Source organism: Pan paniscus, chromosome 2, assembly GCF_029289425.2.
Source record: "Pan paniscus chromosome 2, NHGRI_mPanPan1-v2.0_pri, whole genome shotgun sequence".
Taxonomy (NCBI): domain Eukaryota; kingdom Metazoa; phylum Chordata; class Mammalia; order Primates; family Hominidae; genus Pan; species Pan paniscus.
In genome coordinates, this window is record NC_085926.1 from 132,117,376 (window position 1) to 132,141,337 (window position 23,962).

Sequence of the window (23,962 nt, forward strand, 5' to 3'; positions counted from 1 at the left end):
TCCTGGATCTGTGATCTGTTGCGTTGTTATCTTAGAAAATTCTTGGCTACTATGTCTTCAAATATTTTTTTCTTCCTCTTTTTCTATCTGTAAACAAATGTATTTCTATTGACTTTTTTAAAAAGTGTTTGTTTTCAGTATATATATATGTAGTAAGTAAATTATCTAGCTCCTTACGGTAATGGCCATGATTACAAACAAGTAAATTTCTTATTGATGGCAACAATTTTTAAAAGATAAATAAATTTATTTCCCTTGACTTTTTTTTTTTTGAGACGGAGTCTCACTCTGTTGCCTAGGCTGGAGTGCAGTGGCGTGATCTCAGCTCACTGCAAGCTCCACCTCCTGGGTTCACGCCATTCTCCTGCCTCAGCCTCCCAAGTAGCTGGGACTACAGGCGCGAGCCACCACACCCAGCTAATTTTTTGTATTTTTAGTAGAGATGGGGTTTCACCGTGTTAGCCAGGATGGTCTTGATCTCCTGACCTCATGATCCGCCCGCCTCGGCCTCCCAAAGTGGTGGGATTACTGGCAAGAGCCACCACACCCGGCCCCTTTGACTTTTTTAAGAAAGTATTTTAGCATGTATAACAACAATTCCCTACCTCTCTGAGGTCACATATAACAATTAAGAATCCATTCTAATGAGCAAAGATTGATATTTAAACATTAAAAGCAATGATGTGCCTCTTCTGAGTAGCTTAAACTACTTTCACATCTATCGTATTTCCTAAAAAGCATATATTTCTTTCTTCATTAGTGGGAAGAGTAGCTGCTATTATTATTTCCCTTAAATTTTGTTTACTGTATAATGCCTTCTTCCCTCCTTTTTTCTTGCCACGGTCTTATTGAAGAAACTGGGTCGGCTACCCTGGAAAATGTTTGGCCTCTACTTCTTCAAGTAGTATTTCCTGTAAACTGTAAGTCAGGTCTATAACCTTGATCAGATCCAGGTTAACTTGTAGGGGGTGCAGCAGGGACAGAAAAGAATGCTCCATGAATGGTACATCATATCCTTGGGTACGAAATACCTAGGTCCCCTACTTTTAGTAATGCTGAGTTCATCAGTGTATTCAGGTGGTGACAGCCTGATCCCTCAATGGCAGAGTTCCCCATTTTCCTTTCAATCACTGATGATCTTTTTCTGAATCAACTATTTTATCAGGAGTTGCACATGTGATTTTCTAATTATCTAATTTCTTCCACATTTATTAGCTGAGAATCATCTGTAAAGAAAAATTTTCTCTCATCCACCAGCACCATCTGGTTAACCTGAAATACAGTTCATGTAGTCAGTTGGTAGAGTAAGGTATTCACTGGAGCCTTAGTCACCTCTCATACTGAACAATTTTGTTAAATAAGGTATTATTACAAATTTGTGCATTTTTACACATTTTACGTTTTAATTCATTATAGTCATTATTCATTCTGATGATCAAATGGTCCTATCTTTAGCCAGTGGAAGCTCTTCAAGTCTTAGCTATTTCCTTGATATCTGCCTCAGCAACATGTCCCAGGCTTATCTTGTTCACTTCCTAACTCAGACCTGGAATCAGCCATTTCTCCAAAAAATCCTGGTTCTTTTTCATGGGAGACAGTACTGGAAAACCACAATAGGGCACTGGGTACAGGACAGATATTCTTAATCTTATTTTACTAAAGAATAAATGCCAGTCCAAAAAAGGATATCAGATCCGACATTCTCAACTTTCCAGTGGTAGCTAACTTCCTATTATGATTAAAAAACAATGTAAAGTCTTCACCATGGCCCATAAGACCATCAAACAATTCCTTACAGTCTAAAGTCTCTGTCTTTATGCAGCTCAATAGTTAATTCCATGTAGTTACCTGAAAAATCTTCCTTTTGAATTTCTATAGAAGTGACTTAGTAGCCCTTTTAGTATAATAAATCTATGGAAATCTCCCGAAAGCCACACCAATTCTAGCGAACTTAAATTTCATTTTTGATACCTCAATTTTAGAATGTTTCATTCAATGCTCTAGAAAGCAAAAGTTGAAGAGCATACCTAATTTTGCATACTTTAGATACGATTTACACAACATGTCCCACAAGTACACTAACCATGCAAGACCACTGGGAAGCAGCATAGACAACTTGAGTAAACTGGCTTTAGAATTAAATTAACTCTTACTGGTGATAGGAGTTGCATTGTTGGGCGTGTCTGCTCTCAGATACTGAGTCGTCTGGGTGGATGGCTGAGACAGCCCTTGGGAACTACTGCTGGCACTAATGCTGCAAACAATTTTTGAGAGAAATATTTGACAAGTCAGTTTCAATGAGAAATTTCCTTTTTCCATACATACAAAATGCACATAGCCATTAAAACCAGCCTAAAATCCTGACGGAGATCACAATAATTCATGATGTTCCAATACTGAAATTTTAATCTAACTCCTATAGAGCTCTATTTTTTCTTTCATTTCTATCTCCAAAATCATTAAGCGAGTTCATCTTATCAAAATTATTCAGAAATGTAGGTACTAGTGCTCAGACACCTCAGCTAATTGTCCTAAACTTCACACACAAATATGTTAGGGAACTACGGATCATCTCTCAAAAAAAGAGCCCATGTCATTCAATTAGATTGCTTTTTAGAAAAGAAGAAGAAAGACAGGCCTCTTTCAATGATGGCCCAATATCAAATGACCTACAGATAAAGAAAGAGCAAACCAAATCAAATGTGCCAACATGCTCGGAGCTTAGAAAGGAGTATTGGCCAGGTGCGGTGGCTCACGCCTGTAATCCCAACACTTTGGGAGGCCAAGGAGGACAGATGACTGGAGGTCAGGAGTTCGACACCAGTATGGCCTACATGGTGAAACCCTGTCTCTACTAAAAGTACAAAATTAGCCGGGCATGGTGACGCGTGCCTGTAGTCCCAGTTACTCGGGAGGCTGACGCAGGAGAATCGCTTGAATCTGGGAGGTGGAGTTTGCAGTGAGTCAAGATTACGCCACTGCACTCCAGCCTGGGCGATAAAGTGACAGTCCATCTCAAAAAAAAAAAAAAAAGTATCAAATTTGGTTCAAGTTTATTTAATCACAATACATTTTGCTTCTTCTACTTCCCCAATCCCTCCCTTTCATCCAACTTCTCGGAAATCTCTAGTACTTGAAACACTACACCATATTCTCTAAATAATACAGGACACCAAGAAGATGATAGGTTCAAATAATTGTAAACCTTGTGTTCAAGATTACTGCAAAGTAATGCTGCTCAAGCATGTAGTTTTATCTTTTCAGTGGGGAGAAACCTTGTCTCGTGGGTACATTTCGGTCTCACTGCCTTAGTTCTTATAATTTTGCAGCAGTGGAGACGTGAAACATAGAAATTCAGCATGAAGGGTGAAACCAGATGGCAGGATAGGTCTTTCAATGCCTCTCTTAGCTACAGGATCAGCAGTGCCCAATCAAGTCTCCAACTTTCCTTAATATGCAAAATCTTTTAACTGACCACTTCCCACATAATAATTCTGTATTTTCAAAAACTGGTGATTTTAAAAAATACATAATAAAGCTGAGTGCGGTGTGAAGCCTGTAGCTGCAGCTATTTGGAAGGCTGTTAGGCAGATCACTTTAGTCCAGGAGTTTGACGCCAGCCTGGGCAACATAGTGAGACCCTGTCTCTGAAACAAAACACACACACACACACACACACACACACACACACACACACACACACACACACACGGCTGCTATGTAATCTATAACATTTATATATGAATGTTTATCAATTTCAAGAGCCCATACACAAATCTGAAAAATGTAAATATATAACATCCAGGCAATGAGGACTGTAAGTCTTTATGTAGCCTTTCTATGGCTAATAATACAATATACTACTATCTGCTATTGTAACCAAACATCTGTAGAAAGTCATAGCAAAAATTAAGATAGAAATGTCCTGCAATAAACATTTGGAGAGCACTTATAATATGCAAACCATTCTGCTCAGCACAACCATAGATCTCAAGATACATGTTTGCCTAATGAAATGCCCCCCCAGCATGCCTTCCCTGAAGATGTCCATCATTTTAGGTTATCTATTAGATTGGTGCAAAAGTAATTGCAAATTGCAGTTTTTGTCATTGCTTTTAATGCCATTGCTTTTAATGACAAAAACTGCAATTACTGCACCAACCTGATACTTCTTCTTGTGATGCTGCAGTTAGCCCTGTTTCCCCAGCAACTCTGCGAAGATACTTTGCAACTCAAAGAGACTATAATAAAGATTCATTAGGCTATCATCTGGTCAGAGTGCTGGAAGAGCTTCTTTGGCTCAACGTTATTACAGAATTGATCTATATGAGTTTATAATGCAGTGGGTATAGGTCAATATAGAAAAGAGATGAAAAGCATAAACCGTGAAGTCAGAACTGCCAGTATCATCGATTACTAGTTGTACGGCCTAGGACAAACTATTTAATCCTCTGGAACCTCAAATTCCCTGTGGACAGAGTGTGCATAACACTATCCTCTGATAAGATTGCTAAAACGATTACATGAAAAATAAGTAAAGCATTTATTGCCTGGCCCTCAAACATATCTTTATAAATTATTGTTACTAATTTATAGTATACTACTATAGTTATATTAATTATGTGAATATTATGCATCTCCAGTCGTTAGAACAAAAAGGAATTACAGGACTCTGTTTTACAGTTGAGTACCACTCAAAAATCAAACCAGATATCAAAGCTGTTAGAAGTCCAGACTTCAATAATGGGGAGGGAAGAGGAGCATTACCATCCTCAAAAGGGGAGGAAATAAATGGGATTAAGATAATCTACCTCACAGGATTTTTGTGAGGCTCAAATTGTATGAGATATGTGAAAGTACTTCTTAAGTATTATCTGCAACCAACATCACTGATGACTAAGTGCACAGACACAGTCTCTCCATTAACTTAACGGTAGGTGGCACTCTTGTGCTACCTCAGAATTTTTGAAAAGACTGTAGGCACACAAAGGCGTTACAGGGACATCTATGTCAATTTTTCATTCCCTCAACAGATATTAAGTGGGTCCCTAAAATAAGCAAAGCACTATGCTAAGTGGTCAGAACGAAATTTTTTTTTGAATCCAAGACTTACTGTTATGAGAGAAGCAAGAAGCAATTAGGGACCTACCCCTGACATCCATTAAAGTCAACACCTACATAGCTATATCACAAGAGGTGGAAAATGAGATTAAAATGTATATTTGCTAGCACTTAATAGTTTATAGCCAGTCTAAATAAATTATCAATCTAAATAGATTATCTCATTTGATTTTCAAAAGCAAGTAAAATTATGTATGGAGATACTAACCCTGTCTTAGAATGAAGTCAGAACTTTGGGAAAGATCATAATTTTCCTTCAAAACACTTACAACAATTTGTACTTTTCTATTTTTCTCTGTAACTCCACTTCATCCATTCATTCCACAAATATTTATTAAGTATCTACTACATGTCAGGTACTGTACTGGGTGCTAGAGATACAGCAATGAATGCAACAGACAAAGACTGTGACCCCTACATTCCAGTAAGGATTTTTTTTGTTTAATATCTGTCTCACCCAACCAGACTATAAACTCCACAAAGGCAGGACAAGTGCCTGTTTATTCACCTCTCCTTCCCCAGCACTTATGCCAGTACCTGGCACAATAAGCCGCAAGTGGGCCAGAGTGAGCCCCAGTGACAGCTCAACTAACACTGAGTCAATCAATGAACAGAGAAAACCACGCTTCCCTGGGACAGAAAACATAAACCAGACAGAATGGTCATTTCTGACACAAACTGTTGTGAAAAAAGCAAAGAATGATTGGTAAAACAAAATGGTTTTTTTCCTCCCTCTATTCACTGGTTATTCAACCAAATAGTTACTGAGTATTTTACTATGTGTCAGACAGTTAGGCATTAAATACAAAATCAAAGATTTTAAAGGTAAACTCTGTCACCAGTAATGGCATGGGGGCGGTGGTGGGGATAATGGAAACTGGAAGAGAAAAATTAAGATGCTGCCAGATGACAAGTTCAAGCATCCCACAAAGGAGTAATAAACTTTCCTACAGTCACAAACTAACAGGGAAAGACTACAGTAGAGACACGCTGCAGACCAACCCCTCTGCAGGACTTCAGGGTGAATGTAAAGAGAAGCTCTGCCTATCCAGGACAGACTCATCAGGCATAACAAAGAGACTGAAAAGATCAATTTGCAGTGTTGAGAGAGGGAAAGCCACACACATGAGCTCCAACTGCCCTGGCATGAGCACATCTCAGGCAGTGTTAATTCTCTGCCTCTAATGAGATCTGTTTATAACAAGCAGTGGCTCCTAAGTGCCTGGAATGGAAGAACACTACCATCCCTTTCTAATGAATTCCACGGAGCCATGGGCTCCATCTAACCTCACCAGACTGTGTGAGGATTAACGGAGTTCATGAATGTAAAGCACAGGGAACAGTGCCTGGCACACAGCAAGTGTTTTATACAATGACAATAGTGGATTATTAACACATAGCTATTACAACACTGAGTCCCGCCTGCTCTGCCCTGCTCCTAGAAGAGCAATCCTGAAAAAGTTATTTAATCTCTTCAAGCCTATTTCTAGGTGGCTGTGTTAAGATAATACATATAAAGTACCTGGTACAGTACTGGTAAACAGAAAACACTCAATAAATGGTAATCCCAGTGGCCCCTATGCAGAGAGAGAAGCAGCAGATGTCTCTTAAATGCTGTTGGATAACTGGATGTGAGCTTTCTGGTCACCATTGTTAGCTTGCCTGGCAGGTAATAAATAATTGTTAATAGGACAGGAAAGGGCAGAAGAACTTTGTCCATCACTACCAGTGAGAGGTGAAGCTGGCTGGGCTTCTGGGTCGGGTGGGGACTTGGAGAACTTTTCTGTCTAGCTAAAGGATTGTAAATGCACCAAACGGCACTCTGTGTCTAGCTAAAGGTTTGTGAATGCACCAATCAGTGGTCTGTGTCTAGCTGATCAGGTAGGGGACTTTGAGAACTTTTCTGCCTAGTTAAAGGATTGTAAATGCACCAATCAGCGCAGTGTCTAGCTAAAGGTTTGTAAATGCACCAATCAGCACTCTGTAAAAACAGACCAATCAGCACTCTGTAAAACGGACCAATCAGCACTCTGTAAAATGGGCCAATCAGCTCTCTGTAAAATGGACCAATCAGCAGGATGTGGGTGGGGCCAAATAAGGGAAAAAAAGCAGGCCACCCAAGCCAGCAGCGGCAACCTGCTTGGGTCCCCTTCCACGCTGTGGAAGCTTTGTTCTTTCGCTCTTCACAATAAATCTTGCTGCTGCTCACTCTTTGGGTCTGCACTACCATTATGAGCTGTAACACTGCGAAGGTCTGCAGCTTCACTCCTAAAGCCAGTGAGACCACGAACCCACCAGGAGGAACGAACCACTCCGGATGCACCACCTTTAAGAGCTATAACACTCACTGCGAAGGTCTGTGGCTTCACTCCTGAAGTCAGTGAGACCATGAACCCACCAGAAGGGAAGAAACTCCGGACACATCTGAACATCTGAAGGAACAAACTCCAGACACACCATCTTTAAGAACTGTAACACTCACCGCGAGAGTCCGCGGCTTCATTCTTGAAGTCAGCAAGACCAAGAACCCACCAGAAGGAACCAATTCTGGACATACTAGCATATTGCAACTTTATTAAAAACTTCATAAAATGCCATTTACTATACGTAGGGCTCTGTTTTAAGAGCTTACTGTATTTCATTAAAACCTCACAACATACCTACTAGGTGTGTATTTCTGCTTTACAGAGGAGAACTGAGACACACATAGGCTATATAACTTAATCCATGTAGCCCATAAAACTAGTAAACAGAATAGCCAGGCTTCAAACAGAGATGGTCTGGCTCTAGAGTCCATACTCTTGACCACTAGACTATGCTCTGAAAACATGTGATAATATAAGCTGGTTTTACTCAGGTAATGTCTGGAAACTTTTGCCCGAAAACTAAAGAGAACTGGAACACCAATTCATGGATGGTAACTAATTATTTCAGCAGGCAGAGGTAGATGCCCCATGGAATCTGAAAGTTATTGCAAAATTCTGGCCTATGTGGGCTCACAGCCCTAGCACGCATGCAAGCATTCAAGGAAAACGCAACTCTCTGGGTATATCAAGACTGACTTCCAAATGCCATGCTCTTCAGTCACCTCTCTACCTGTATCCTCTCTCAAAGTCCTATCAAAATGTTCCCTCAATCGCTTCCAAATGCCATTTCTTCCCCTGTAAAATCTAAACCTAACTTCACCAACCATCATGTACACAAAACATATTCTGAAACAAATCATATACGTACTTCCTTCTCATTCGTATCCCTTTTCTCTTCTTTCTCCACACAGAAATGGAAAATAAAACAGTGGGGACAAAGAGTACTAAGGGGCAGGTACTGAATCCAACCAGCTCCCTTCCCCTTCATATTCTTACGCCACAAATATGCTTCCCAGCTGCATGTTAAGACTAATTAGGACTGGTGACTCAACAATGAGTAAGACACACTGCTCCCTAACTGGAAAAAGCTTACATTCTAAAGGTAAGACAATTACACAAAAAATTATAGAAGAAAAAGTGCAATAACTGCTACGAGAGAGAGAGACAGAGACAAAGAGAAAGGGGTGTTTGGGAGGCTTAGAAAAGACTTCATGAAAGAGACAGGAATGGAGCTGGAATTTGAAGAACGGACGAAGTTTGGACTGGTGGAAAATGCATGGAGGCTTGTGGGAAGAAGAAAGCATGAACAAAAGTCCTGAAGGGCAAAGTGTGGGGCGAAAGTGAGGAATAAGTAATCATTTGACTGGAGCGCAAGTAAGGATACAGCAATAAGAGGAGAAAAGGTTCAAAGAGTATGGATGATACATCTCCACATAAAGGAGGGCTTTCAAAGAAGTCACAAAGCTGGGGCATGTCTTCAGGCAGCAACTGGGAATCACAGAGGAGGGAAGTAAGACGTGTTTGTTAGGAAAATAAACCTATGATTCCATCTGTACCTCTCACCCTAACTTGACTATAATGTCCTCCTTGTCATCTCTGACTCACTGAGGCTGGACAAGCACCTTTTGTATTCACACACTTTACTATACATATCACAGTCATCAAATTACATACTTTTATAATTACAGGTTAATGTAAAAGATTAAAATCTTGAAACTATAAAGTATATCATTCTTTCTTTCTGTTCCCAGCACTTAGCATAGTATCTAACCCAGTATATCTTAAACTGGCTGTACATTAGAATCATCCAGGAAGCTTTATGAAAAATACTGATCCCCAAATACTACCACAAACCAACTGCATCAAAATCTCTGGAAGGTGGACCCAAATACCAGTATGTTTTCAAAGCTTCTCCTTGACTCTAATGTGTAACCAGGTTGAGAACCAATGATTTAAATCAGAGCAGGTGCTCAATACATGTTTACTGGATGGATGGAGGGAGGAAGAGAGAAAGGGAGAATGATGAAGGCAAGATCTAGAAGGAAGAAACAGGGCTATTTTGAAAAGGCAATGGTCTGAGGTAGAGTCATGTCCAAGGGAATAGAAAAAACATACTTGTTCTCCACTTCTTCCCCAACAACTAAAAAACTAATTTCTGACTTCTTAATTTTTAAAAAATAAAAATAAAATCAGAGAAACCAGAGACAGTGATTAGGTCATCTTATTTTTCCTTTGGCTGGGGCTTAATCATCCTCCCTCCTTTCCCTGCACCACTGTGCATCGATGTGTATGGGCTCCCACATATATATAAATAACTGCTTTCATTTTTTTTCTTTCCCAAAATATGTACAATACCTGTCATCCAGTTCAATCCTTTTCATACTATGAAGGTGCAAAACAGCTAATATTATTGCTACGAGAAATATTACTGCACAACAAACCCCTACACTAATATAAAACACACGCGTAGAAGTGGTTGGAGCTGCATGTACAGGATCATCTGAAATAAAAACAAAAAGCACATTTAGCTTTTTAAACAAATATGACTGCTTTGTGACCCAATATACACAAATAAGTATTCTGTTCTTTCCATGTGCCCATTCTTTGTAAGATCAGTTACCAGTAGCATATTGGTGGAAGTTCACATAATTTTTTTGATGTTTTTGTTGTAGTTTTAAAAAAATATTTTAGGCCAGGTGTGACGGCTCACGCCTGTAATCCCAGCACTTCGGGAGGCCAAGGCAGGTGGATCACCTTGAGGTCAGGAGTTTGAGACCACCCTGGCCAATATGGTGAAACCCCGCCTCTACTAAAAATACGAAAATTAGCTGGGCATGGTGGCAGGCACCTGTAATCCCAGCTACTCAGGAGGCTGAGGCATGAGAATCGCTTGCACCTGGGAGGTAGAGGTTGCAGTGAGCCGAGATCGCTCCACTGTACTCCAGCGTGGGCGACAGACCATCTATGGACTATTCTTACCAAAAGAGTTGGTTCTAAATCTAATCAAGTGCAAAATCTACCTGCCAGTTTACAGGAAAAAAAAATGTTCAATGATTTCAGGAAGATGCAGAATGTGGGAAATTCTATGGGACAAATGGTATAATTTCTTCAATAAATAAAATTAATAAAAGGGTTGGTGGTTTCTGATTAATACAAAAGTCAACAGACCTTACTAATGGATTGTACCAAAGTAGAAAGAAAAAGAAGAATGAAAAGTTTTGGCTTAAGCAATAACTTGGATAAGGGTACCTTCACAAAGATTTAAAAAAAAAAAGAAAGAAAAAAGATTTTAAATAGAATTTTTGGCTAATGAGTATAACAGTCACTCACAAGTGGTATACATAAAACATACCAGTGCATAAAATATACTACAGCAGTGCTGTCCAACAGAACTTTCTACAGTGACGAAAATGTTCTCTAGAGTACTGTCCAATACAGTAGCCACTGGTCACCGGTGGCTATTAAGCATTCAAATATAAGTACAACTAAAGCTACTGAAATGTAGTTAGTAAAACTGAGGAACTGATGTTTTAATTTTACTTCACTGTAATTAAAGTTAAAAAGCCACATGTGGCTAGCAGTTACCATACTAGACAGTGCAGATCTATATATTCTTCATATTTCTTCAACAACAATGTTTGGGTTAGAGGAATCAGACATCATTTTGTTGCCAGGGACCACTGACTCACAGAAGACTGAGTGACAGAAGGGTCCACAAGTTTATAAAAACATTTATTCTTTTTTGAGAGTACAACAGAAATTGTTTTGCTTTTCTGTTTTTAAAGGCTCTATTCATTAAATAAAATGATACTCAGCTTTATATTATTTTAAAAAGAGAGGCAAGCTGGGTGCCGTGGCTCACACCTGTAATCCCAGCGCTTTGGGAGGCTGAGGTGGGTGATCCCTTGAGGTCAGGAGTTTGAGACCAGCCTGACCAACATAGTGAAACCCCATCTCTACTGAAAAAAAAAATACAAAAATTAGCCGTGTGTGGTGGTGCGCACCTGTAGTCCCAGCTACTCGAGAGGCTGAGGCAGGAGAATCACTTGAACCCGGGAGGCAGAGGTTGCAGTGAGCCAAAATCACACCACTGCACTCCAGCCTGGGCGACAAAGCAAGACTCCGTCTCAAAAATAATTAACAAATAAATAAATAAATAAATGAGAGACAAAAAGAAAGCCTCAGCAACAGGGAAAATAACCCAATGACACAGCCACAGCCACAGCCACACACACACACACACACACACACACACACACACACACACACACGCAAACTGAGAAAAAACACACAGCAAGATACAAATGACATAAGCAGGCAGAGTGGAAGATGCAAACAGAAGTAGAACTGGTGTGACTGGAGATTCATGAAAGATTTGATCACGAGTACTCACATCATAACTCTACTGAACAAAACTTGAGGCATTTGGGGTTTATCCTAAATGAGATGGGGGATCATTGCAAGGTTTCAAGCAAAGCAATTTCACACGGTCACTTAACAAAAAATGACTGCATGATGTGTGAAGAATGCCGTGTAGGGGAGCAAGAGCAGAAGCAGGGAACAAGTTAGAAGGTTACCAGAGTAATTCAGAGAGACAGCACTGGCTTGGACAAGAGTGTCACAGTGAAGATGAGAAGTAAGTGGATTTGGGAACACAGTCAACAGACCTTACTAATGGATTGTACCAAAGTAGAAAGAAAAAGAAGAATGAAAAGTTTTGGCTCAAGCAATAACTTGGATAAGGGTAACTTTACAAAGATAAAAATAACAGGTTGGGGATGTGAAAATCAAGAGTTTTGCCCAAGTTAAATTTGGAGTACCTAGTCTACTAACTAGGTACCTCATATCTCCATGCACAGATGTTAAACTGACAGATATACAAGTTTGGAGTTCTGGGGATAGGTCAGGATAAAAGATAAAACTTACAGCTTTCAAAAACACATGGAAATAAGAAAAATAAAACTTTTCTAAAATTTAACCTTCCTATCAACAAACAATAAATCAGAACAGATTAACGTAGACACCAAATGACTTCTAGGGCAGCTAGACTTGGCTGTAGCCTGAATGAAGGCATGACTTTCATCAAGAATTACCTTATGCCACAGGAAAGCTATTTAATCTTGGGAGGGACAGAAAAAAATTCTGAATTCTGGAGGCATATGTTAGCAGTACTGTCCAAGCACTTTCCAGAGCAGAGCCAAGGATACGGCTCTGCTGGGCAGATCCCCCTAGATGTGCCCTGCTCAATTACCTCCAAATTCCAGGCTTTCCTATGCATTTTTCCCATTCCCTCATTCATCTTTCATTTGCCACCATCTGGTCACCCTTCAGCTCTCAGAAGAGCTGTCACTGTTCTCAGGAAGCTATCCTTGGGTTCCTAAATCCCCTGTGCTTGCCTTATCATAGCTTGCCATGCTATGTTGGTGTCACTGCCTATATTGCCTCGTCTATTTCTCCCACTACATTATAAGCCCCCGAGGAAAGGATCTCTTTGCTCACAGTTTAGTCCTCTGCTTCAGTCATACCGCCTAACACACCACAGACTCTCCATAGGTACTGGGTGGATGAATAAATAGAAAGGGCGGGAAGATGAGAGGGAGCAAGGAAGACACAGACAGAGGCCAAGAATATGCAGTACTGCTCTTTGTGAGAAGTAGTATCCTACTAGCATAAAAGAAATGGGCAAAGTCACCAGAATTTTAAAAGTAAACTTTGGCAACAGTGACATTTTTTTTAATTTTTTTTTCTTTCTTTTCAGAAATATTCCAGCAAGTAGACAATATGTCACATTATTTTACAGGCAAAAAAATTCCCCTTTGGGACATCCAGATACTCTGTGCCTCCCAAGGTGATGAAAAGACAAAATAGGCAGCACAGAGTACCATCTATGGACTATTCTTACCGAAAGAGTTGGTTCTAAATCTAATCAAGTGCAAAATCTATCTGCCAGTTTACAGAAAAACAAACAAACATGTTCAATGATTTCAGGAAGATGCAGAATGTGGGAAATTCTATGGGACAAATGACATAATTTCTTCAATAAATAAATAATATTAATAAAAGGGTTGGTGGTTTCTGATTAATACAAAACATATATCACCCCAACAGTTGTGTAGGCTTCATTTGGATATTGATTCAGGAGGAAAAAAAGACATTTTAAAGACAATCGGGTTAATTTGAACATGCACTATCTATTGGAGATACTAAGCAACTGCTGTTAATTTTGTTATATGTGATAAATCAAAATGAATAGGTATTAGGTGATTGTGGGGGTTTTTTAAAGGCCCTTTTAAAGGAGATCTACCCTGAAATATTTATGGGTGAAATAATCTGATGCCTGGGATGTGCCTGAAAATACTCTCCTCCACCCCTAACCAACCACAAAAGGAGGGAATCAATGGAAGAACAATGGCAAAGTGTTGATCATTACTGAGGCTGGGGGATGGGCACATGGGAGTTCATCAAAGCATACTCTGAACTTTTATATACTTGAAGTTTTCAAAACCAATTTTTTAAAGTCTACTTGCATGAAGAGAATCTAGTATCCTTTTAAGATACTGCTATTAACACTACCGCAAGAAGAGTAAGACCCAACGATGTCTTCATGTCAGAAAAAAAAAAAGAAGTTTGTAATAATATCTAAACACAACGAATACCAAAAAATAAAAATCTACTTTGCATACCTGCTCTGTAGGTTTAAGTAACATAATATCTTTAAGCTTACACCTTCACCTGGATGAAATTAGCTTAAGATTAGGTCCAGACTGCAAGCCAGATTTTCTAACCCTCTGCTAATAAAGATCTTACACATATTTCATGGTCATACTTTAATTATGACTACTCAAAAATATATGATATTCTTGCTTGTAAAACTTTTTAGCTTACTCGTTACAAAATACGTATAAATTTTAGTTCTCAAAATATTCAATATTCTAACAGTTTCATGACCTATCCACCAGTCTACAAAGCACCAGCAAAATAACAGCATGGTGTCATTATCATTTGATACCATGAGGCCTCCAAGCTTCATGCAATCATGTTTATATGCAGTCAACCATTTTTCATTTCTAATAATGGATAAAGATAATACAGTAACACTTACAAATAGTTCTGCTAGTGTTTTTGTCCAAGGCTGAAGTTTTTACTTCTTCAAGTTCTGAATTTAAAGGAGAAAAATGATGCTTTAGAAATTCTCTTTTCCATGAAAATCCTTAATTACTATAATTATCAGAACATTGCTGGAACTCAGCAACAGGTATGTGTTGCGAGATAATGAAAGCTACATTACTATTCTGATAATCACCACTACAGTCACCAATCAATAGTCTATACCACTGTTAGCCAAAGGGTGTTACTTCTAGATGCTCAGTGAAAATGTTCCTATGATCAAGAAGTTTGGGAAAAGCCACATACTATAGTGTCTCTTTGGAGCTTCACAGTGAACATTAGAATATACAGACTGAAAGGAGTTATGGGGTCACAAAACTTGTCTAACCCATAATTCCCATCCTCATATGATAAAGGAAACTTTTCTTGCTAGTAACACCTACTAACATTCCATATAGTACAGATATGTTTTCTGTTGCAGACAGTTTTTGAAATATAGTAGGCTGGAAAACCAGATAAATAAATACATTAGGATCACATAATAAATTGTCATGAGCCTGAACTGGATGACTAGGGTGGCCAAAACCATGACCAACAAATACAGAGGGCCAGAGAAAAACTTAAGTCTAAAACAGAATAGAAAATTACTCCAACACATAATTTTAATGTTAATTTTACACACATATTAAAGAAAATGGAGAAAGTATGTGACCATTTTGAGTATCAGCTGATCATTAACCTTAGCAGATATTAGCACTGGTGGGATCCAGAGGCCACACCATGTCTGGTTATCATTCTGCCTTACTTAAGAGTAACAGATGAAGCACCATGGTACAGTCATGCCCATCTCTCTGAGGATAAGGAACTGAATGTTTTACACTCTTCACTGGCTAGCTGTGGTAGCCTAGGTGGCCAAGGGTCCAATCTCCTTATATCAAATATATAATGACTACATTGGAGTAGAGAGTCTCTGAAATCTCCTTTGTCTTTAACATTACATGGAAGTTGGTATATAACTGAATATAGTAGAACTGAAAATTGTACCAAAACACTAAAGCTGAAAGATGCTAACTTTTCTTTCTTAAAATGTCTATTCAAATGTAGTGCAGCTTTTTTATTGGCATGTACCCAGACATTAGCCATTACAACTCACTTGTTGGCCTTAGGTGTTTTCATAACACTCAGCACTGATTTCAATTGGGAAATTTATTAAAAGAAAGTTTAACAAAGAGGCTGAGAGAACAGGTCTGCATCCTAGCTGCACCACTTAGCTATCTGATCTTGACAAGCTAGATTCTCTGAAGCTCAGCTTCCTTTTCTGAAAATGAAGACAATGAGAGAACCCATTGCCTAGGGTTGCTGTAGGGATTAAACAGGTGTAATACCTGTCAAGCACTTAGAACACAGTAAGCACTGAGGGTTTGTGAGATTTTTTTAAAGTATGTTTCCCCCCCCATCTTAGATACTAACCAATTCTACCTACGTGACCTTGTAAATTTGGGTCACTGTAGCTTTGTGGAACTTACAGTGAGTGGGTTGGACTAAACTTGTAAGGAGAACTCTAAAATTCTTTGATTTATGACCTAGCATGCTGGAACTCTTTCATATCCACTCGATTTCTTCAGTAACAGATAATTCAAAACCAAAAAGAACTAACTTTGGTAAGTACCCACATACGGTATTCTAAGTTTTAGGCTAGATTTAATGAATCGTAAAAAACAACAAACCTCTGAAACAGGTATTATGCCCATTTTACAGATGAAAAAACTAAGCCTCAGAGAGGTTAAGTAACTTGTATCAATATCCTGAAAAGAGCAGAGCTGCCATTCCAACCCAGGTCTATCTCACCCGAGAGCAATGCTTCTGCATAAAAGTAACTTGATAAGGGAAACACAGTTAACATAGTTACTCAGAAGTCCCAACAGATTTTTCTTATTTCTTTACCTCTTCAACCATTTTAGCACTATTCCTAATGGAAAACATCTTAGCAATTCTGACAAAAGAATTGAGAAAGCATGGACTGAATGAGGCCTGAGTGAGACTCTTGGCTACCAACCATCTGGGATTATCTCAAAACTTCACCTGCCAGTGCTCTTTTCTCACCTGCAACTATAATCACGAGTTGGACATACTTAAATCTGTGAAAAAACAACAAACTCTATTTTTCACCTTCTCACATACATGTAAAACATATTTTGGTAAATAAATTCCTTACTTTTGTAGCACATTTTCCTTCGTTTAAAATTTAAGACGGTAAAATTTTTTGAAGAATTTACTGTCAAGTTGAGCTGCATTAGTATCATAACTTCAGAATCTACTTTGCCAGTACAGGAAAGCTCTACCCGAAACACTGTTTAAAAAAGATAAGAAAAATATTTTACATTTTCTAAAAATCAACATTAATGCCCCAAAATGATTCTTTTAAACATTTTAGAATTACTTATTTTTGCTGCAAGAAAACTAAAAGTAATACATTTAAATAAAGTAACTAAACAAAAGTTTTTAGAGATCTTCAGACTACCACACCTCTAGACATTAAGCATTTAATTCATTATGGATATAAAAGTTAGTATTAAAGAACAAACCAAGACATCAATGAAGAGATAATTGTTTTCAACTTTTGCTCATTGTTTTTAATATACCACTTTGTCTCATAAGTCCTGCTATTCCAGTATACTAAAGCTGAAGGATCATAAGGCAAACCTTAACAGACACATCAGCAATAGTAACAACAGAAATTACATGATCAAATGGAAAGACAACTCACTACCAAAATGCAAGTATGTCTGCTCTTAATAAAAAGATTAAATATAAACCTGTAAATGAATCTGATAAATTGTCAGCTATCACCTTTCTCAACAGAAATTGATTTTAATCCATAATTGTAACAATGGGATAACAGACTTCAGTGCATATAATTTTTTTCCCCAATCTTTAAGATTCTTTTCCTACAAATTTAAAACATATCATTCTACCATCTGTATGACTGCATTAAAGATATGGGCATTTCTAAATTCCTTTACTGCCCATAAAAATTTAAGCAGCCCTCCTGTGCTTTCTTTAAGCTTAATGTATGTCACTGATAACAGTGAATATGACTGCCAGAAAAAGTTTCACAACACTATTGTGGCTGATACTTTCAATTTTTAAAAATTTCCATTTCTTACAAATACCACAACTTCAAGAGCCTAAGAAGTTAGCTCAAAAGCAGTTAAATTGGTGTAAATAATACACTTATTCATTTACTCAGACTGTACTGAGTGCCTATCCTGCATCATACTCTATGCTATGCATCAAGGGAATTGCTAGATAATGTAATCAGTGCAAAAACAGTTAAATATAAGGTTCTAAGGGGTAGGAAGAATAGAAGTTAACAAATGAAAGAAGAGAAGGTGGCAGGAAAAAGACAGTGCAGATCTTGAGTCTTGCAGAATGAGTAGGATGAAAGAGGAAAAGATGATCCCAAATACTGAGACCAGCACATGCAAAGGCTTGAAGATCAGAACTGCATGTAGTCTGGAACTGCTACAACTCTGGGGCAAGTGCAGCAACAAGGCTAGACAGGCAGGCAGGGGCAGATGGTAAAGGATCCAGGACACAAGGTGGTGAGTCTGGAATGTTCAGCTGATGGGAGTGGAGAGCACTGATGGGCTTCACGTCACAGGGTCAAATATGACCGTGCAAAGATCATCTGGGCCACAGGGTGAAATGTGGTGCCTAATCAAAGCGAAACAAGATCAGGCACAGGGACTCATGTGGAGGTAAGTACCAGCAATGCAGAAAAGGAGACAGGGAGGGCGGAGCACAGAGAGTTCCAGAAGGACAGAAAAGAGAGAATGGTTTAAGAACACAGTGCAAATATTTACAAAAATTACTTTTCACAGTACTCATACATCTTATGCCTATCAAGTAATACACACTACACATCAGTAAACTTCTGTTTTGGGGCCATAGGGGATGCAGTTGAAAAAGTATGTTAACTTTGTCTTTGAAGACTCTTACTTACCTGATAAAGTGCGTGGAACTTCCCCCTGAACAGAAATGTTGACCTGGGGCATGTCCATTGCCAAAACATTGTCCACTTGGAATCCCAGCTTATATTCAACCTGTAAAATAGACAAAAATAAACAAAATGGACCTGTGATAACAAGAAGGATACTATCAGCTTGACTTCATTAATTGGCTCATTAATCAATGGATGAGCCTTTCATATGTACAAATAATCTAGCTATAAAAAAATGCAAATTGTCAGAAACAGTCCTAAGAATTTTCAATTGGATAAAAATTCAACCAAGTAAGCCACCCTCTATTTTAAGTCCACAACAGGACCACCACTCTTCCATAAAACCTGCCATCTAGGGTCAGAAATCCTGCTGAGAACTATGCAGCACTGACAGAGAGGCCATGGAGAGCCAGATATGAAGAACCAAAGCGGTGAGATATGTAACTGACAGACCATAAATAGCTACCAATGCCTTCTCTGGCTGAAAAATGAAAGCCAAGCTCGGAGGGCCTCCTTGTGGCTGGTGGAGGAAGGTCTGCTCTGCAGACCCACTCACACAATAAGCAGATTCCAAGGTAGATTTCTCATAGAATATCTAAGTCACATCCTCTAGTCTTGCTCTCACCAAAAAGAAAGTTCATGTTTAGATCCCCATTTGACCTCTGGATCTACTTCTCAAGTGATTCAGAATCCAGAAGGGAAGACAGGCAACCCATGAGATGTCTCTAAAACACCAATGTTATCTATCAATACTTGGCCTACCCAATGTGGCTTAACAGAACCAATCAGCATCAATAATTAAGGCTCTGTTGCTATGGAGAGTTCATGAAAGAAGCAGCTCAAACTGCAAAGCAATAGCTGAAATTCAGAATGGCTGCCAGCATCAAGACTTTCAATGAAGCCCTACAGTTCACATCACTCTCTGCCCTGCCCACAGGTTCTTGATAACTATGGTATCCCTCTCTCATTCAGTGGTCACAAAAGGTATCATTGGTGGCAGACTGAGATTTGCAGAGCCACGAGGCAGCAGGTTGGGAAAAGAGTGAGAAGAAAGATGTTCGATAAACCATTCTTCAAGAAACTTAACTAGAAGAATGGGAGACAGATGGTGAAGTGGGGGGTGTTCCAAAGCTTTTCTTTCTTTGTTTTTAGATGAGATATTCAAATATGTATATATGCTAGTGAAAAAAGCTAATGAAATGGTACATAATAAAGATGAAAGAAAAGAGGGAAAGAGTATCATCCCAGATATAAGGGAAGGGATGGCCCTTATGCTTGGGCTAAGGTGGAAGGCATTGTTACCCATGAATAAGAAGGGCTCAGTCCAGAATTTGATTCCCCTTGGGGTTTCTCCTTTCACACTCTATTTAAAGTGTCTTAGCTAAACACTGTAGGGGTATGCAAACATTAAACTCTTCCTTTGCAGTTAAGATAGGTACATAAACAACTGTTAAAGGCTGTGTTTGATAAGTGCCACATTCCCAACAAAGGAAATGTTCTTGCTGCAGCACATCAGTGACTTCGAGGTACCTTGGCTAGGAAGTGTTCACATTCACCTTAGCATATCACAATACCATTGCTGCCACCAGGGGGTGCTAGAGAGCCACAGCCAAGCAAGTTTGGGCAGGGAATGAGCAAGCTTTCCAGCAATACATCAAAGAATGCATTATACATCCCTACACCGATGCTATCTCTGAACAGGACCATACATGAAGGGTAGGTGCACAAAAGAAATCAGCACCGCCAGCAAGAACTGGGTTTGGAACCATGAGACCATGTGACTCTTAGGTAAATTAGTAACTTCTCTGAGTTTCCATATTTTGTAAAATAAGGGTAATACATGTTATGAGGATCAAATAAGATCATTAATGCAATACATACTGTTAGCCTGGCACAAGTCTCCTCTGACATCAGCAGCATCAGCAGTCATTCCAGAACAGCTACCTTATTGCCATGCTGCACTTCTCCATAATCATCAGCCCACTGCTGGCCCCAGGGATTCTGACACAAACCCTCCTGGGTCTGTCAAGAACACTGTTGCAGGCCTTCTGTTTTTTCCCCATTCTGAGAACCTCCCTATTCAGAACAGCCTCCTACACTCTCTGCCTCTTCACAAATGTCTTCCCACCTTCTCCCACAACCTGGCTTTCCTCAGAAGTCATCTGTTCCCCTTCCTATCATTCAGTTCCTACAACACCTGACCCTCAGGGCCTAGACAGTAGGGTCGGCACTCTTTAGGATCACTAGGTCCTTCCCAGACATCCCTTCCTCATGCCCTCATGCAAATCCCCTCTACTTTGAAGTTTATAACTTCTTTTTTTGAGACCGAGTCTCACTCTGTCACCCAGGCTGGAGTGCAGTGGCGTGATATCGGCTCGCTGCAACCTCCACCTCCTGGGTTCAAGCGATTCTCCTGCCTCAGCCTCCCGAGTAGCTGGTGGGACTACAGGCACACGCCACTATGCCCAGCTAATTTTTGTATTTTTAGTAGAGACGAGATTTCACCATGTTGGCCAGGATGGTCTCGAACTCCTGGCCCCAAGTGATCCACCTGTCTTGGCCTCCCACATTGCTGAGATTACAGGTGTGAGCCACCGCGCCCAGCCGACGCTCACAGCTTCTACTCATAATGGCTACTTCTCATGCCATCAACACCAGTAAGCCACACAGGACTTGCAGAGGCCTTGGTCTCCTGCCATGTTCTCCCTGGCTTCAATATTCAGTATTCAATATCCTGACACGCTAAAGAATTACTTCACTACCAAAACAAATGCAAAAATGCCATTCTATCAAAGATCCCATCACCACCTCTGATTCCTACAAAACTAGTTCTCTGATTCCATCACTCCAAGTCAGCCAACATTTATGAGGCACATTTATGAGCCAGGGGCTGTGTTCATAGCAGGATGCAGCAGCCAGTTAAAGCCACTTCCCTTCTCTCCAGTATAGCTGTGAACACCTAGTTTCATGTTCTCCACAGCCCAAGCCCTAAAGAAGGCAACATTACTGACAGTCATATTGGCACCTTCAGCTGGTTGACTCCTTCCAAACCCTCAAAGGGCAGCTCTAGCATCCTGACCACCCCTTCTTACTCTACTCCTGCTGCTCAGCACTGCTGAAGGAAATCCATCCTACAGAAAAGGAGCTCTTACACAACAATGACCTCCAGTCTCAGGGGAGACCCTTAGTTCTACTCAGCAATCCCTTCCTCACTGACCCTCTTTTCCCTCGTGTTATTCCAACCTTACAGGCCTTCCCCACCTGCTCACACTCAATGTTTTTGTCCCTTTCCACTAGTACAGAGGAACCCCATTTCTGCCTTTCTTTTCAACACCCCGGCAGATCTATTAGAGCATCTATTCTTTTCATTCTAGTCCCAAGGAAAGGTCCACTTTCCTCTCCAAATGTAAATCCTTCAATCCTAGTACACTAGGGTTCTAGCCCATTTCACCACTGATGGGATATCTTAATCGTCAATTTCTCTCACTCTCTTTTACCTTCAATCCCTCTCAAGTGTCCAATTACCTACTAGGCAATTCTACCTAATTATCCTACAGCCTTCCAACTTAACAAATTCAAAGCCACACTTACTATTTCCCCAGAAACTTGCTGTCTCCTTTATTCTAGGTCTCAGTTATCACAAGGAGAGAAGGAGCAGACCAGAGACCAGAACCCAAAAGTAAGCAGAGAGGGTCTGGCAAAGGGGTCCAGGGCCCTAACTGCAGTTAAAAAAGCAGCTAAGACTGGCACCTGAGCATCTCAGTGTGGCAAGGTGAAAAGGAGGAGAGAAGGGAAGGAAATGAGGCTGTGAGTGTAGCTGGCCAATGAGGGCACAGGGAGAGGTGCAAAGGGCTGAGGAGGAGATTTGAGAAGGCAGCCCCTTTGGTCCTATCAGCAGCTTAGAGGAATATGAAGCATGAAACTGTGGAAGCCTCCTTGCTGGCTCCTTTTTTGAGGAACTGTCTAAAAATGGGAGGCATTCACAAGGTAGTTCTCTTTTCCCTCTGCAGTCTTTAAGATATAAATTTTAAAACTGCAGTTTCTGGGATTAGAGAAGAAATTGCCAATTATTGAAGTCCAATTTTCTCTAGTTTGGCATGTATCGACCTGTAAGGACTCTCACTTGCCAATCATCCTTTAAAGAAACAGATCCGCTCAAAAGTTAAATGTACAGTCTACTGGGACAAAGAAATTTGAACAGCAGTTGTTTATCAGAATGTAGAGTGAGCCAAAATACTTCAGAAAAGAAACTACAGGCTAGGCATGGTGGCTCACACCTGTAATCCCAGCATTCTGGGAGGTCAATGCAGGTGGATCACTTGAGGCCAGGAGTTCAAGACCAGCCTGGCCAACACGGTAAAACCCCGTCTCTACTAAAAATACAAAAATTAGGTGGGCATGGTGGTGGGCACATGCTACTCGGAGGCTGAGGCAGGAGAATCACTTGAACCTGGGAGGCGGAGGATGTAGTGAGCCAAGATCGCACCACTGCACGCCAGTGTGGGTGACAGAGCGAGACTCAGTCTCAAAAAAAAAAAAAAAAAAGAAAAGGAAAGGAAAAAAAAAGAAACAAATTACCAAAAATATAAACATTTGAATAAACTGAAAAATAAACATTTTTGCTTATGTTCCCTTACTTGGAAACAAATGGCAATTACAAATAGGAAGCTGGTAAGTAAAGCCATTTCCTTCTGGAACACAGAGAGTACAGATTTAAAGTGAATACACTTGTCTACAGCCAAATAGCCTTTTAATTTCTCTGAACTTACTAGAAGTAATGCCTTTCTCATAGAAACCTCACTCTGCAAAGGACACAGCTGCTGGCCTCCAGCAGTGCCTGCTGGAACTCTGGACAAGTTCCCTGCAACTCCTAGAAAATGATGACGAATTCCTGAAAGCACAGAACAGCCATGGGGTAAGGGTGGGTAGTGGGAATATTCTGCTACATTCTGGCAAATTTTCGCTTTTCAGATATCTAAAATAGCTACTGACGGCCAGGCGCGGTGGCTCATGCCTGTAATGCCAGCACTTTGGGAGGCTGAGGCGGGTGGATCACGATGTGAGGAAATTGAGACCATCCTGGCTAACACAGTGAAACCCTGTCTCTACTAAAAATACAAAAAACTTAGCTGGGCATGGTAGCAGGCGCCTGTTGACCCAGCTATTCAGGAGGCTGAGGCAGGAGAATGGTGTGAACCCAGGAGGTGGAGGTTGCAGTGAGCAGAGAGAGCGCCACTGCACTCCAGCCTGGGCGACAGAGTGAGACTCTGTCTCAAAAAAAAAAAAAAAAAAAAAAAAAGCTACTGACACTTAACAGACACAGTTACATGTTTTTCCTGGATATTGGGGAATGTTCTGGAATACA

General features: G+C 40.0%; 1 protein-coding gene across 5 annotated transcripts in view; it reads right to left on the reverse strand.

Annotated features, from left to right (window-relative positions):
* The window catches only part of RYK (receptor like tyrosine kinase), a 160,817-nt gene that overhangs the window by 102,928 nt on the left and 33,927 nt on the right, over positions 1-23,962 (reverse strand). For 3 of the 5 annotated variants that reach the window (XR_008624895.2, XM_055110482.2, XM_055110484.2), the window contains exons 3-7: positions 18,601-18,700; positions 16,810-16,944; positions 14,590-14,643; positions 9,843-9,987; positions 2,153-2,254 (exon numbers count right to left, since the gene is read on the reverse strand). Coding sequence is in view for 4 of the 5 variants with exons in the window: in XM_055110482.2 (XP_054966457.1) it covers positions 2,153-2,254; positions 9,843-9,987; positions 14,590-14,643; positions 16,810-16,944; positions 18,601-18,700 (536 nt within the window). In the remaining variant the exon portion in view is untranslated. The remainder of the gene's footprint in view (positions 1-2,152; positions 2,255-9,842; positions 9,988-14,589; positions 14,644-16,809; positions 16,945-18,600; positions 18,701-23,962) is intronic. The other 2 variants (XM_063602937.1, XM_034957430.4) reach the window with 1 other exon arrangement.